This window comes from Grammomys surdaster, unplaced genomic scaffold (assembly GCF_004785775.1).
Source record: "Grammomys surdaster isolate TR1022 unplaced genomic scaffold, NIH_TR_1.0 126131, whole genome shotgun sequence".
Taxonomy (NCBI): Eukaryota; Metazoa; Chordata; class Mammalia; order Rodentia; family Muridae; genus Grammomys; species Grammomys surdaster.
In genome coordinates, this window is record NW_021620939.1 from 6,973,569 (window position 1) to 6,988,138 (window position 14,570).

The 14,570-nt window shown below is 43.1% G+C and overlaps 1 protein-coding gene across 1 annotated transcript in view; it reads left to right on the top strand.

The window, feature by feature from the left end:
• The first annotated feature begins 127 nt into the window (after positions 1-127).
• Positions 128-14,570, top strand: part of Prkar2a (protein kinase cAMP-dependent type II regulatory subunit alpha) — a 58,931-nt gene continuing 44,488 nt past the window's right edge. Inside the window, exon 1 of the mRNA XM_028756798.1 lies at positions 128-517. Coding sequence (XP_028612631.1) covers positions 262-517 — 256 coding nt within the window. The 5' untranslated portion in view covers positions 128-261. The remainder of the gene's footprint in view (positions 518-14,570) is intronic.

Genomic DNA, 14,570 nt, shown 5'->3' on the forward strand with positions numbered 1-14,570 from the left:
CCCCGCGGCGGCGGCGGCGGCGCGGCGGCGGCGGCTGCGGCCGGGTGACAACAGCAGCGGCGCCAGGCTGGCTTGCTAGCGGAAGGGTCGCGCGGCCCGCACAACAAACTCAGACCCGGCCAGAACAAGGCGCGACGCTAGGAAGGCCGAGGCGGGCCGCGCGGGAGACCGCGGGCGCGGAGTGACAGGCCGGCGTAAGGGAGCGCGCAGGTTGCAGCCGCCGGCGGACCCGACCCGCAGGTCCCCTCGGCCGTCGCAGACATGAGCCACATCCAGATCCCCGCGGGGCTCACGGAGCTGCTGCAGGGCTACACCGTGGAAGTGCTTCGGCAGCAGCCGCCCGACCTCGTCGACTTCGCGGTGGAATACTTCACACGCCTGCGCGAGGCCCGCCGCCAGGAATCAGACAGGTTCATCGTCTCCCCGACGACCTTTCACTCGCAGGAGCCCAGCGTGGTGCCCGTCATCGAGGAGGACGGGGAGAGTGACTCGGACTCGGACGATGCGGATCTGGAAGGTAGGCGGGCGGGGCGAGGCCGAGGTGCGATGTGGGCACCGAGCGAAGGGTTCAGGGAGGGACCCGAGGGCCGACCAGGGGTGTCCTCGGCCCGGCGCCCGGCCTTGCCCTGGGCCGAGACCCGAGAGCTCTCCAGCCCGACTGCTTGGGTTCCCCGGCGTGCGAGCATTCCAAATTGAGCTCCGCGGTTCTCTGAGCCCGAGCGTTCACAGAGAGTGATTTGTCAGATTCTGCCTTGAATGAAGCGTGCGCGTTCTTTGGTCCGCGTGGTGGCGCGGAGCTTAAGTCGGTCCCGCCAGAAGCTGCTTTGCCTCTGCCTTAGACCCCGCTTGCTTTCCGAAGGCAAGAGCACCAGCACCCACCCGGCAGCTCGTCCCGAATAAACAGGATGATAATTTCATTTGCAAAGAATTCAGTTTTGGAAGAGTTATTGCCGAAAACTAGTTTTTTTTTTAGAGACGAGGTCGATCGCCTTGATTAAGCAGGAACTCAATAGGTAGTCCAAACTGGCCTCGAACTTTTGGCGATCTATCTGCCTCTGCCTCAGTGAAAACCTTATAAGCATACACATAAGTGGAAAAATGAGCTGAATCCCTCCCCGAATACTGTCACTCACATTCAACAGTTATCAATATTTTTACCCATTATTTCACCTATATATTTTCCTCCCTCCCTTTGCTTAAGTATTAAAAAGAAATTTCAGTTATGCCGTTGTGTTCATCCTTGGTTAATAATACGTCTCTTCTTTTTGCTCTTCCTCCTCCTCCTCCATATAATCCCTTACAGTTTAGAAATTTAAAGTTTCAATATGTATAACAGTTGAATCAAATTGGTGAGCATAATACCTCGATTAGTATGTTGACTGAAGGGAAGTATACAAGTAACATTCTACCCATTTGAATTAAGACTGTCAAGGAGGAATTTTATTTCCTTGGTTGCTTCCACTTATGCTTTATTAACTTAATAGTGTTAGCTTGCTTTAATTTTTTAAATTTTAATTAATTACCTTTTTTTTGAGACAAGGTCTCACTGTGAAGCCTCCTGCATGGTGCTGGGATTAAAAATGGGCACTCATGCCCAACCCACACTGGCAGGTTTATTTTTGGTTATGTGTTTGTATGTATGCCACATGTGTGTGCATGCTATATTCGGCAGCTCTCAGAGGTCAGAAGAGGATACAGATGGTTGTGAGCCACTATGTGGGTGCTGGGAATTAAAATAGGGGCCCCTGAAAGAGCAGCCAGTGGTTTTAAGCACCGAGCCATCTCACTAGCCCCTTTTATTTTATGTTCCAGCACTGAGCCTCACCCCTCCCTTCAGAGTAGTAATGAGCGCAGGACTTCTGCTTGGAATAATAAAACTCTGGAGTTGGGTGACAGTGATGGCTGTCTTTTTTTGTCAGCTTTGCTGTGTTGTTAGGTTTGCAGACTCCTAGCTCCTGCCTGTAGGTGTTCCTCTCTACTTAGCTTTCTTTGGTTGTCAGTGTGCTTGGCCTTCTGCTTCTGGTTGGATTTTATACTTGCAACTGTTCCTTATTTGGATATGCTACATTGTATCGGCAGTTAGTGGTCGTTTAGGTATTTCTACTTTGTGAGTAGAGGGAATGTGCTGCTCTAGACTCTGGTACAGGGTTACTCTGTGGGTGTATGTTTTCATTATTCTCGAATATATACCCAGAAATACCAAGCCCTCCCTCCTCCTTTTTCCTTATAAATAGGGTATGAGAACTGAGCCCAGGCCTCAACTTTCTTTCTTTTCTTTTTTTTTTTGTTTTGGTTTTTCAAGACAGGGTTTCTCTGTATAGCCCTGGCTGTCCTGGAACTCACTCTGTAGACCAGGCTGGCCTGGAACTCAGAAATTGGCCCGCCTCTGCCTCCCAGGTGCTGGGATTAAAGGTGTGCGCCACCACAGGCCTCAACTTTCTATTCCACCTTAGCTTCCCCAGTGCAGAGACTGAAGATGTGCATCACCACTCCAGGCCCAGACTCCTCGTTTTCTTTTTCACTTTTTCTTCTTTTTAAAGATTTATTTATCTATTTATTTTTTGTATATGAGTACACTTGCTGGGAATTGAACTCAGGACCTCTGGAAGATCAGTGTTCTTAACCACTGGGCCATCTCTCCAGCCCTCTTTCTTTCTTGTTAAAATTACCATTTTTTTTTTTTTTTTGGACAGGGCTTCTCTGTGTAGGACTGGCTGGTCTGGAACTCACTACTTCCTGAGTGCTTGAGTTGCAGGTGTGAGGCATCAGATCTGGTTTTCCTCCTTTGATAGTCTTATGGCTTCTGTTCTTTGAGGGCAGATTATTGAGGCTTCTTGTCTGTTGGCTCCATGACCATAATAAGTAAATGATTTGTCTTTTTGTTTCCAATCCAAGTGTCCAGTGCTCAGTGTCTCCCATTGTGAAACAGTGCTTGGTAATGTTCCAGAGTTGTTTTGTTTAGATCTTCAGATGATTCTGAGTTTGCTTAATTTCAGTGCATACCAGATTTTAAAAATGGCTTATAGACTGGGTGTGGTGATCTACACTTGTAATCCCAGCACTTGGGAGGCAAAGGGTTTCATAAATTTGAGGCCAACTAGGTCTACATAGCAAGTTCAGGCCATCTGGGGCTACATAGCAAGACCATGTCCCAAAAGAGAAGATGGGGATGAAATTTAATAAAATGATTCAACATTACTAGTCTTACATACCTTTTTAAAAAACATTTTTTAAAGATTTATTTATTTTATTTGTATGACTACACTGTAGCTATCTTCAGACACACCAGAGGAGGGCATCAGATCTCATTACAGATGGGTGTGATCCACCATGTGGGTGCTGGGAATTGAACTCAGGACCTCTGGAAGAGCAGCCAGTGTTCTTGACTGCTGAGCCACCTCTCCAGCCCTAAAAAAATATTTTTATTATTTTAAATTATGATATGCACGTGAATGCTGGTTCCTCCAGAAACCAGAGGCTGTGGATCTCCCTGGATGGAGTTGCAGTAACTTTTGAGTCTCCTGATGTGGGTGGGTGCTAGGAACTGAACTCTTATTAGCCTAGAGCTCACATAGGCTGGTCTGTGAGGCCAGCAAGTTCCAAAGATCCATCTGTCTCTGCCTTTTCAGTGCTACAATGACAAGTGCCTACCACCAGGCCTGGCTTTCCTATGTAGATTCTGGTATAGAATGTCAGTTCTTATGTGCATAGCTGAGCTCTCTGCACCCCCCCTTTTTTTTTTTAACAGAGAATCTCATGTAGTCCTCAAACTTACCAGGTAGGTGAGGACCTTGAACTCCTGCCTTCACCTCCCGAACGCCTAGAGTATGGGTGTACTCCACTGTTCCTGGGTTGTGCAGAGCTGAGCATCCGGACCTTGGACCTCATTCATGTTAGGCAGACATTCTACCAACTGAGCTCCATGTTTAGCCCTTTCTCTTTTTGTTAGATTTGATTTATTTTACATAAGTACACTACCACTGTCTTCAGATACACCATGAGGGCATCAGATCCCATTGTAGATGGTTGTGAGCCATCATGTTGTTGCTGGGAATTGAACTCAGGACCTCTAGAAGAGTAGTCAGTGTTCCTAACTGCTGAGCCATCTCTCCAGCTTTGAAATTCTGAATTTTCCTGATGATTAGGGATATGTTCAATGTTCCTGAGCCCTTGGATCCTATTTGAGCTTATGTTATAAAGATTACGCAGGTCAAGGGCTTGTCTCCAGGAAGACCAATCATATGATTAGAGAGAGCTGATGTTTAAGGCAGCCTCACCACCACCATCACTACACTCTGTTTCTGTAAGCATCTGTCTTTATCTTTAATACCTGCTGAACCTTATTGGCTGTCTGTGTGCTCTTTCTTTTTAAATGGGTAATGTTATATGGACTTGATATCAAATGCAAATATGGGGAAAATACTAGTTCTCTGAAAATATTTCCCTTCTCCATTAATGGAGTGCTTCAGTCAGCTCTTTTTATATTCCAGTAAATTATTTTGTTCAACGAAAATATTCTTACATACCGTGTTCACTTGTCATTTATCGTCATAAAAGCAAGGACAATTTTGTGACATTTTTTGGTACATAGCTGGTACATGTAGGGCAATTTATTCCTGAATTGGGGTAAATTATTATAAAAATGAGTTCTTGTTTTCTCTTCCAGTTAAAACTTTTTAGATAAACTTATTTAAAATTAAAAAAGAAAGTACAATTTTTTTTTTTTACTTTAAGTTTCTTGTTTAAGCTATCTCCTCTCACAGTAAAAGGATGGAAGATAGTATGATAGTCTTCATTTGATACAAAACAAAACAAGAACAAACAAAGCAAACAAAAACCCCATGAACTTAATGTTCCATACCCTTTTCTGGCCCACATGCAAGCCAAACCAGAACTGTGGTTCTGTTGCCTAGGTGATAGTCACGGCCCCCAGGGTTAAGGAAGAAGGAATGGTTACTACTTGTTCAAGGAAAGGGTTTGGTCCTGTTGTGGAGATGGATGTTGGCAATGAACTCTTGTCTTCAAACCCTCCATGGTGGTGAGACTTCAGGAAAACGTTGACACACTCACTTCCACCCAACTCAGCACCATAAGATACGTGAGGACTTTGACAAGCTCAGGCCCCCACTCCTGGCTGCAGACACCACTGCGGGCAATTCCACTGTGAGCATGAGCCGGACCATCCTAACTGCCCCAGAAGTGAGAAACCTGGGATGCAGATACTGCCACCACCATCTTGGGCCTAAGTCTTTGTGTTTGTTTTTGGTTTTTTGTTTGTTTTTGTTTTGAGATGGTCTTGTGTACTTCCAAAAACCATCCCAGTTACGAACTTGCTGAGAAACCAAGGATGACCATTAAGGATATGTGGTTTATAGACTGGGGATTAGCTTGTTTGCCTAAATTTATGGATTCCATGTTTGGCATTTCTTCTCACCAAAGTACCCAAAAAACTTCAGCATCCAGAAGCACTTGTTTTTAAAAATTTTTTTATCAGCACAAAGCCCTGGTTATTACCCTCCTCATTTCTCTGCGTGTGCTCCCACAGGAAAGAATCAGTAAGACTGTTAGGGAGGGCAGGGAAGGGGGTGGGGGAGCAGTGACTCTTATGTTTAAATCGCATGGTAACAATCTCAAATTAAAATCTCTTAATTTTAACTGTGGGATTAGAAAAGAATTTAATTTTTCTTTAATTTTTTTTTTCTTAGCACTCAAGAGGCAGAGGCAGATTGATTTCTGTGAGCTGGAGGCCAGACTGGTCTACATAGTGAGTTCCGGGAAAGCCAGCATTACACAATAGACTCAGTCTCAAAAAATAATCAAAAACCAAACCAAACAAAACAAAACAAAAAAAAACCCAACCAACCAACCAAAAAAAACAAAAAACAAAACAAAACAAACAAACAAAAAACCCCCTCAACCCAACTCCCCCACTCCCTCTTAGGCCAGCAGAGTTCCAGGCCAGCCAGGGCTATATAGTGAGACCTTGTTACCAAATATATATTTATATTTTTCTTAAGTTCTTAGGATATACTTCACTAGGATAACTGGTTAAGAATTTTTTTAAAATTTTGTTTTATGTGTATGTTTTACCTGCAGGTGTGTCTCTGTATATGTATGGCCATGGTTGTGTAGTGCCACAGCTTCTAGATCCCCTGGAACTGAAGTTACAGTACACTGGCTGGAAGAGGGCCTCCCTAAGGGTGCTAGGAGTCAAGCACCCAGCCCTCTAGACGAGCAGACAGTGTCTCTAACTGCTTCTCTTGAGCCCCCAAAGAGTTTTTCTTTATGTTTTAAGGATTGCTTTAACTTTTTAAATTTCTTTTGGTTTATGTTTTTGTTTGTTTGTTTGTTTGTTTGTTTGTTTGTTTTTCAAGACAGGATTTCTCCGTGTAACCCGGGCTGTCCTGGAATTCACTCTGTAGACCAGGCTGGCTTCAAACTCCCAAGTGCTGGGATTAAAGGCGTGTGCCATCACTGCCTGGCCTGTTAATATCTTTTATGTAGATGTGTCAGAGTATGTATATGTGCACATGTTGTATATAGACACTCCTATGTTTATATATGTGCATTTGGAGGCCAGAAGTCAGCCTTGGTGGGGTTCCTTAGGAGACTTCACCTTGTGTTTTGAGATAGTTTCTTCCTGGGCCCTGGGGCTCCCTGACTTGCCAAGACAGGAACCTGAAACGTGGGCAACCACACATGACTGGGTGTGGGTGGTGGGATAAAGCACAGGGGCTTGAGCAACAGTATTTTACTGAGTGATTTCCTCAGGTCTTCCTTGTTTTCTGGTTTTTGTTTGTTTTGTTTGTTTGCTTTGTTTTGTTTGATACAGATTTTCTCTGTGTAGCCCTGGCTGTGTACCACCACCCAGCTCCTTTCTGCTGTTTTGTTATGTTTTGTTTTTGAGATTAGTTTTAAAATTATGTAGCCCTGGCTGGTCTGGAACTGGCTATGTAGACTAGTCAAGTTTCAAGCTCCTCCTGCCTCTACCTCTTATGTACTGGGATTATAGATACTCTATATCAAAAAGCCAAGAAGTACTTTTCTATTTTTTAATGTTAAAAATTGTATGTTTAAATGGATCTGAAGTCAAATCTATAGAATAAGATACATTCACAGAAGACTGGCTGTACTTTAAAGCTTTCACTCATTCCTTCCCGTTCTGATTGATAGCAGTGGTTTTCAGTTTTGGGAGCTTAAAAAAGAAAAACGTCAGACATGATGGTGCATCCCTTTTAATATCATCAGGTGGATCTCCAAGAGTCTGAAGTCAGTCTGGTCGACATAGGGAGTTCCAGGACAGCCAGGGCTGCATAGAAAGACCTGCTTCAAAATCCAAAGCAACAACCAAGCAATTAATTCATGGTTTAAAGGGGGAACCTGGAAGAAAGATAAACTCAAGTATCAGTGTGTTTTACAGGTTCCTAGATAATTGTGGTTGTCATGGGCAGAGAAAGTTAAGAACTACTGATAGCAAACTTTTGTTGTGGTCTTAACAACCTATCATTCTCCTTAAGAAGCAAAAAAGATGATATATAACTGTTTTGTTTTTATAAATGCCAGGCAGTATACTACAGAGCTGTTCTCTAAACAGCCTTGTGTGAAGAAGAGTAGCCTTTATACAGTATGAATTTACCAAGTCCCCAGGTTATACTTCACCCACTGGAACAAGAGAATGCCAATGTGTGATACCAGTTAGTAGAGCCTTTTTAAAGCTATGATTGAGCAATTTAAATGAAGTCACTCTACGTATTTATACCATTCTAAAGTTAACGAGTACTGAGTGACACATCATGAATTCATGTATGCCTAGGGACCTGTGTCTAATTGAATGATTCAGATTTACTAATTAGCTTGATGTGTCATTTCCTCTGAATTACTAGTATATGATGTGTCTCAAGCTTTAATTACAAAACATGTGAAATTTTTATTTTCACTGATTTTAATTTGAGATGGTATATCACTGTGTAGCCCTGGCTGGTAGAAAACTCACTCTATAGACCAGGGTGTCCTCAAACAAGAGATCATCAGCCTCTTCTTCCAGGGTTCTTTCTCTTGCTCCACCTGCTCACTTCACCCTCTTCTCACTCTGGCCCATTAGGATGGTTGTGAGCCACCATGTGGATGGTAGGATTTGAACTCATGACCTCCAGAAGAGCAGTCAGTGCTCTTAACCACTGAGCCATCTTACTAGCCCGTCCATATATGTTTATTCCCTGATAACTGATTAATTCACTGACTATTGACTTACCTAAAAGAAAGACTCAGCTGGCTCTGTGTCCTGGCTCCACAGCCCTCAAGCTGCAGGCTTTTGTTCTCCTCTTGCTTTGTTTTTGTGTTGGGAATTGAATTAAGCTTGTGCCATTCACTCAACTACACTCCCAACTGTATGTTTTGTTTTTGTTTTCTAAGACAAGCCCTGGCAGGCTTAGCCTGGAACTTGTTATGGAAACAGGCTGGCTTTGAACTTGTAAGGGATTTGCTTGTCTTGCCTTTTAAGCGCTATGATCATAGGCCTGTGCTATAACTTCCAGCTCTATTTTTTTTCTCCTCTCCTCTCCTCTCCTTTCCTTCCTTCTTTCTTTCTTTTCTTTGGATTCTGTTTCAGATAGCCCATGCTGGCCTTGAACTACTTCCTGACCCTCTTGCCTCCACCTTTTTAACCTCTGGAATCCCAGGCACATTCGTAGTACACAGATACATGCAGACATCACACCTGTACCCGTAAAATGGATAAAAATCAAAGCAAACACAACAGGATTGGAATCAGCAAATACCAATAGCCAGAGGGGGTGGGATGGCTGATAAGGGGGTTCTCTGTGAAGAGTTGGTCTTTACCATACAGCAGAAAGTGGTTATTTGGAGTCTGCTAAGTTTTGTTTCTAGATTTGGAGGTTTTGGGTTTTGGTTTTTTTTTTTTCACTTCTGACTCAATTTATAGCTCATACTGCATCTTGCTTCTGCCTTGACCAGTCACGTTCTGCATTAGATCCTGAAAAGTGTTCTGCCTTCACCCTGACCACTGTTAATGGCTGTGCATTTAGGAGGCTGTGAGAAGTGGTAGGGGACTTTGATAGCACTGCCCCAGATGTAGACCCGGAAGAATCTGGAGTTGCAAAGCTGATGAGTTCTGTTCTGGACTTGTTGAATGCAGGGCCAGCTCTCAGGGCTAGAATTCCAGCTGACGTTCAGCCAGCAGTGGGAATGTGAGTCTGAAGAGGACACAGTCTTGAATGAAACTTATCTTTCTATGTTTTTTTTTTCCTCTCCGTATTTACCTTCTTTTTACCTAAGAGTTGCCTTCTTCTTCCTATTTTCCACGTACTTGACAGTGAACTGCTTTTTTTCTTTTAAATAAATCAATCAGTTCAAAGGCTTATTTTCTGCCAAGCAACAACCCTATAAGGCAGGTGCTATTATTGTCCTGTTTTTATAATGAGGGACTGAGACTCAGAGGGTAAATAACTTGTTCAGGGCCTGTTTCTGCAACTGCACAGCTTGGCACCTGACCTGACTAGGCCATGAGGGGATAAAGAACAGACAGGGACCAGCAAGCCGGGGTTGGTGTGCTGTCAGACTGGATGGACAGCACAGTGGGGAGGAGTGAGCTGGTCTCTGCAGCTGAGCAGTCTCAGGCTGCAAACACCCAAGACAGAGAAGCTGCAGTTACTGACTTTTACACACTGATCAGTTGTGTTTGTACACACCTGGACAGAGGAAGGCTTTGCCAGTTCCAAGCCTCCATGGGTGGGAAGGGTTTTGCCAGTTTTCTGTAGTTCTGAGGCCTTGTCCATGTCTGTACTACACGTTCATCTGAGGCTTCCTCTACTCTCCAAGGTCTGTAAGTAATTGAGATGGCTCTGGGATTTGAACCCAAGCTGAGGGCCCAGAGTTCGTAATCAAAACCACTTTGGAGAGTTAAGTGTTCATAGTGCTCTTTTCTAAACAAGAGATTTTAATTTTTAAATTTATTTTTCAGTTCTATGAGTTAAACCCAGGGCCTTGCAGATACTAGGCAAGTACTCAAGGCCCTTTGGGTTTGTTTTTTGTTGTTGTTGTTTTAAAAAAAAAACAAAGGATATTATGACAAAGGTTTTGTCTTTCAGGACAGTGTCTGAAAAAGGGAACTTTAAACAATTACTAATACATTCTCTTTTTTCTGGTCTTGTTAGAACTATTGTATTAGGCACATTGCTGGTCTGTCTTCTGGTGTTGTACTCCCTTGGTGATCCTATAACTGAGTTTTCTTTCTGTGATAAACATTTATGACCTTTCACTCCCTTGTGGAAGATTTCCATTTGCTCCTCAGTGCTTTTTGTAGTTTTCGATCCAAGCTAGAGCTCAAGCTTTTCTGTTCCCTGCTTGATGTATTCCAGGGAAGCACTGTGATCAGCTTGGCTCAGGTCAAGTTCCCACTCTGCAGTGTTACCTTACTGTGGCAGTGTGTAGTCTTCCCGGCACAGGCATGTGTGCTGTCCTTTAGCTAAGTTAGAAGAGGTCACTTGTGCAGCACAGCCGCAGTACTCAGGTTGGAGGAGTCAGGTTGTAGACTTGCTCAGACAAGCTGCTTTAGTTGAACAGACCTTACTCTGCTTAGGCTGGAACACTAGAGAACAAGAGGCTTCCTATCTGTAGGCGCTTCCAATTCTGCAAGAGCAGCAGAAGTTGGGAACATTTTAATTTGCTTTGGATCTATAATTAGAATAATAGAGTGATAGAATTTATTTTTATTTAAAAATATAAAATGAAGGCAGGCATGGTGGCTTACACCTTTAATCCCAGCAATTGGGGCAGAAGCAGGTGGATCTCTGTGAGTTTTAGGCTAGCCTTGTCTACACAGAGAGTTCTAGGACAGCCAGAGCTACATAGAGAAACCCTGTCTCAAAACAAAAACAAACAAAAACCAGTGAAAGCATCTTTTACTCACCTGATGTAATTTTTGTCTCAGAGGCTGACTGCCTCCTTCTGCTAACCTAGGCCTAGTCCTGGAAGCTTTTAGCCTCTGTACAGCTAATCTAGGCCAAGAATGTTTTCAGTCTCTGAGAGTCGCTGCTGAATAAGCTCATCCTTTCTAGTTCTTTCTGAGCTCTGCCTGGCTGATTCAACTCAGCTGTTCTGGCTCAAAACTCCTCTCCAAGCTGACTGATTTCAAACTGGCTTCTTTCTAGGCCCTTGATTGAATCGCTCTTTGTAGCCTCAAACTAATGCTAACAATCTGTTCTAGTCTTCTGGCTCCTTCTCATTTTCTGGCTTGTTCTGCGTTCACCTGTTCAGCTTGTTCTCTCTTTGCAACTTTTACAACTCTTTTGATAAAACTGTCTCCTTCCTTTCTTCTGTCTGCACTGTCCTTGGAGTAACTTCCCTTTCCTCTCTCTTCTCATGAGAGTTGGGCAGATCCTATTCTGTCAAGTCTTTCTCTGATTCGTCTCTTTATCTACCACTCAGTTAGACATCACTTTCAAAATGGGTGCTTCCTTCTGTAAACTAACTTTACCTTCATTGTTTGGGATTAAAGGTATGTTCTAAGGGTGTGTCTGTATTCCAGCCAGAGGGATTAAATCTCAGGGTTTACAGTGTGATCAAATGTCCTCCAACAAAAACCCAGAACACACATACACATATGAACAACTCTCAGTTGTCAGATTTAGGTGAGTCAGATAAATCCTATCTTAAAGGGCAGTTGTCTGAGTTTCAGTCTCCTCTGCTTCATACTATGGTGAAAAGAGAGTTATGAGGAGTCTGTGTGATGATGCCTTTAAAATGTTTGGCAGGCCAGGTGTGATGGTTCATGCACCTTTAATTCCAGGGTTAGGGAAGGAGAGGCAGGCAGATCTCTATGAGTACTAGGCAGCCTGGTCTATATAGTGAGTTCTAGGACAGCCAGGGCTACATAGAGAGAGAATTGTCTCAAAAAACAAAACAGGAAAAGGCTGGCATAATATTTGCCCATGGTAAGACTTGTAAGACGGCTTGGTTAGTGAGGCTTACTGCCATATCTGAAGACTTGACTTGAGTTCAGTCCCAAGAACCCTCATGGTGCAAGGAGAGAACTCAATCCTAAAAATTCTTTTTACTCTAGACATGTATATACATACAGTAAACATATAAATGATAAGGGCTGGAGAGATGGCTCAGAGTTCTTGCTATTCTTCCAGAGGACTCAGATTTGTTTTCCAGCACCCACATTGGTGGCTCAAAACCATCTGTAACCCACCTCCAGATCTTCTTTTGCATCTGCATGTACCTGCACATAGGTAGCATTCACTCAACACACACAAAATACATAAAATAAACCTTTAACAGTATTTGAGCGAGCTGTACAGGATAACAGCTCTGAGAAGTTCTTATTTAAAATTTTTAAATTACATTTGTTCATTTAATGTGAGGAGGCATCCCAGGGCTTATACAAGGACGTTAGAGGCTAGCCCATGAGATTCAGTTCTCTCCCATCAGGATCAAGCACAGGTTGTCAGGCACGGTGGGAACTGCCTGTGTCCCCTGAGCTATCTGACATGGCTCTTAGTGTTCATATGGAGATAGTGTCTGGTTAAGTTACCCAGGCTGACCTTGAATTTTGTTGGTAGCCTAAATAGGCTTTGAACATCTAATCCTCAGAGTCTAGACTGCACAAAATTGCAGTCTTATACCAAGCTCCAGTTTCCTAGGCTTCGTTTCTTTTTTTTTTTTTTTTTTTTTTTTTTGTTCTTTCTTTCTTTCTTTCTTTCTTTCTTTCTTTCTTTTTTTTTTTTTTGAGACAGGGTTTCTCTGTGTAGTCCTGGCTGTCCTGGAACTCACTCTGTAGACCAGGCTGGCCTCGAACTCAGAAATCCACCTGCCTCTGCCTCCCAAGTGCTGGGATTAAAGGCATGCGCCACCATCACCCGGTGTAGGCTTCATTTCTTATCTTTAGTTTTTGTATTTAAGTGTGTGGAGTGTTTTGTCCAGTTCGCCCACTGTGGGTAGCATAAGATTAGACAAGTTTTTGCTTTTTATAGTAGACAGCTGTGTTTACATATTCTGAGTTTAAAATATTCATGCTTATTTCAGAACTAAATTTTTTCGAGAACAGCAAAGAGGATTTCTGTATTATAAGCACACTATAAACAGAAATGCTATGAACAGTATCCCCATATAGTAGAGTGGCAGCTCCAGACAGGGCTACTAGAGAGAACGACGCTGTAAACCAGGCTGGTAGGGAGGCTTTGTCTGGAGTGGTGGTGGTGGTTGTTTCTCAGTTCTGGAGATGAGTGTATACGGGGCAGGCTTTCTACACTGAGGTGCATCCTCGACTCTGCAGAGTCTTTTAACTGGTGGGTCATACTGTGTTGTTGGTTGTTTTTTTGATATAAGGTCTTGCTATGAAGCTAAGATGGTCTGGAACTCATGACCCCTTGTCACAGCCTTCTGAGTGCTAGGATTAGATACTTGCTGCTCTTGTCACACAACTACATTTTTCAAAAACATGTTTTCAATGTGTTTGTTCCACGTACATGTATGTCTGTGCATCGTGTACATTCCTGAGTGCCCAGGGAGGCCACAAGAGGGTGTTGGATGCATTGGAAACTGGAGTCCCTGGCAGCTATGAGCTGCCGTGTGGGTACTGGGAATCATCAGACTTGGGCCCTCTGGAAGGAAGAGCAGCCAGTGCTCTTATCTGCTGAGATCTCTCCAGCTCAGAACTACATTTTAAAAAAAGTTTAAGTAGAGTATAATATCAAATAAAATACTAAAAACTGTTTCTGCCCTTAGCTGCCTATAATGCTTGTAATGCCAAATGAATAAACAAATGAATAAATGGTAAACTATTCTCTTCTGGTTTCTGCACCTTAACTGCTAAGTCTTTTATTGTATTATAGGTCGTGCTTGTTTATTGCCATCACAGTTAGATTGTGAACTCCATGAGAACAGGTGGCTTTGTTCTCTGCTCAAATTCAAGTGCCTGACTGACAGTAGGGGCTCAATAAATACTGAACAAATAAAAAGTCATACTTTCCCCCTGCTATTAGATCAACTTCTCTTTGTTATTATTTATTTAGTCTTTTGAGACAGGGTCTCACTATGTAACTCTGGGCTCAAACTCACAGAGATACTCCAGTCTCTGCCTCCTGAGTCCTGGAATTAAAGTCATGAATGACCACACCCAGCAAAATCAGCTTCTCTTTAAAGCTAGTCTTCTGTATCCATGGGTTCAGCTAACTTTTGGTTGAATATAGAGTCATGTCCTACCCCAAAGATGAATATTTTGGTGCATATTTTTGATAGTATGATTTAAAGTGAATTTATCTAACAAATATGTACAAAAGATCTGTAATAACAATGGCTATGGGGGTGCGGGGGTGTTGGTGTCCTTGCCATCAAGCCTGGTGACCTCAGTTTGATCCTCAGAATCTAGATAAAGGTGAAAGGAGAGAGCCAATGCCAAAGGGTTGACCTTTGACCTTCAGACACACACTGTGGAGTTTGCTTTTTTTTTGTCCTCTCACATACAATTATGGACACACACATACACATTCATATTCATATTCTCTCTCTCTCTCTCTCTCTCTCTCTCTCTCTCTCTCTCTCTCTCT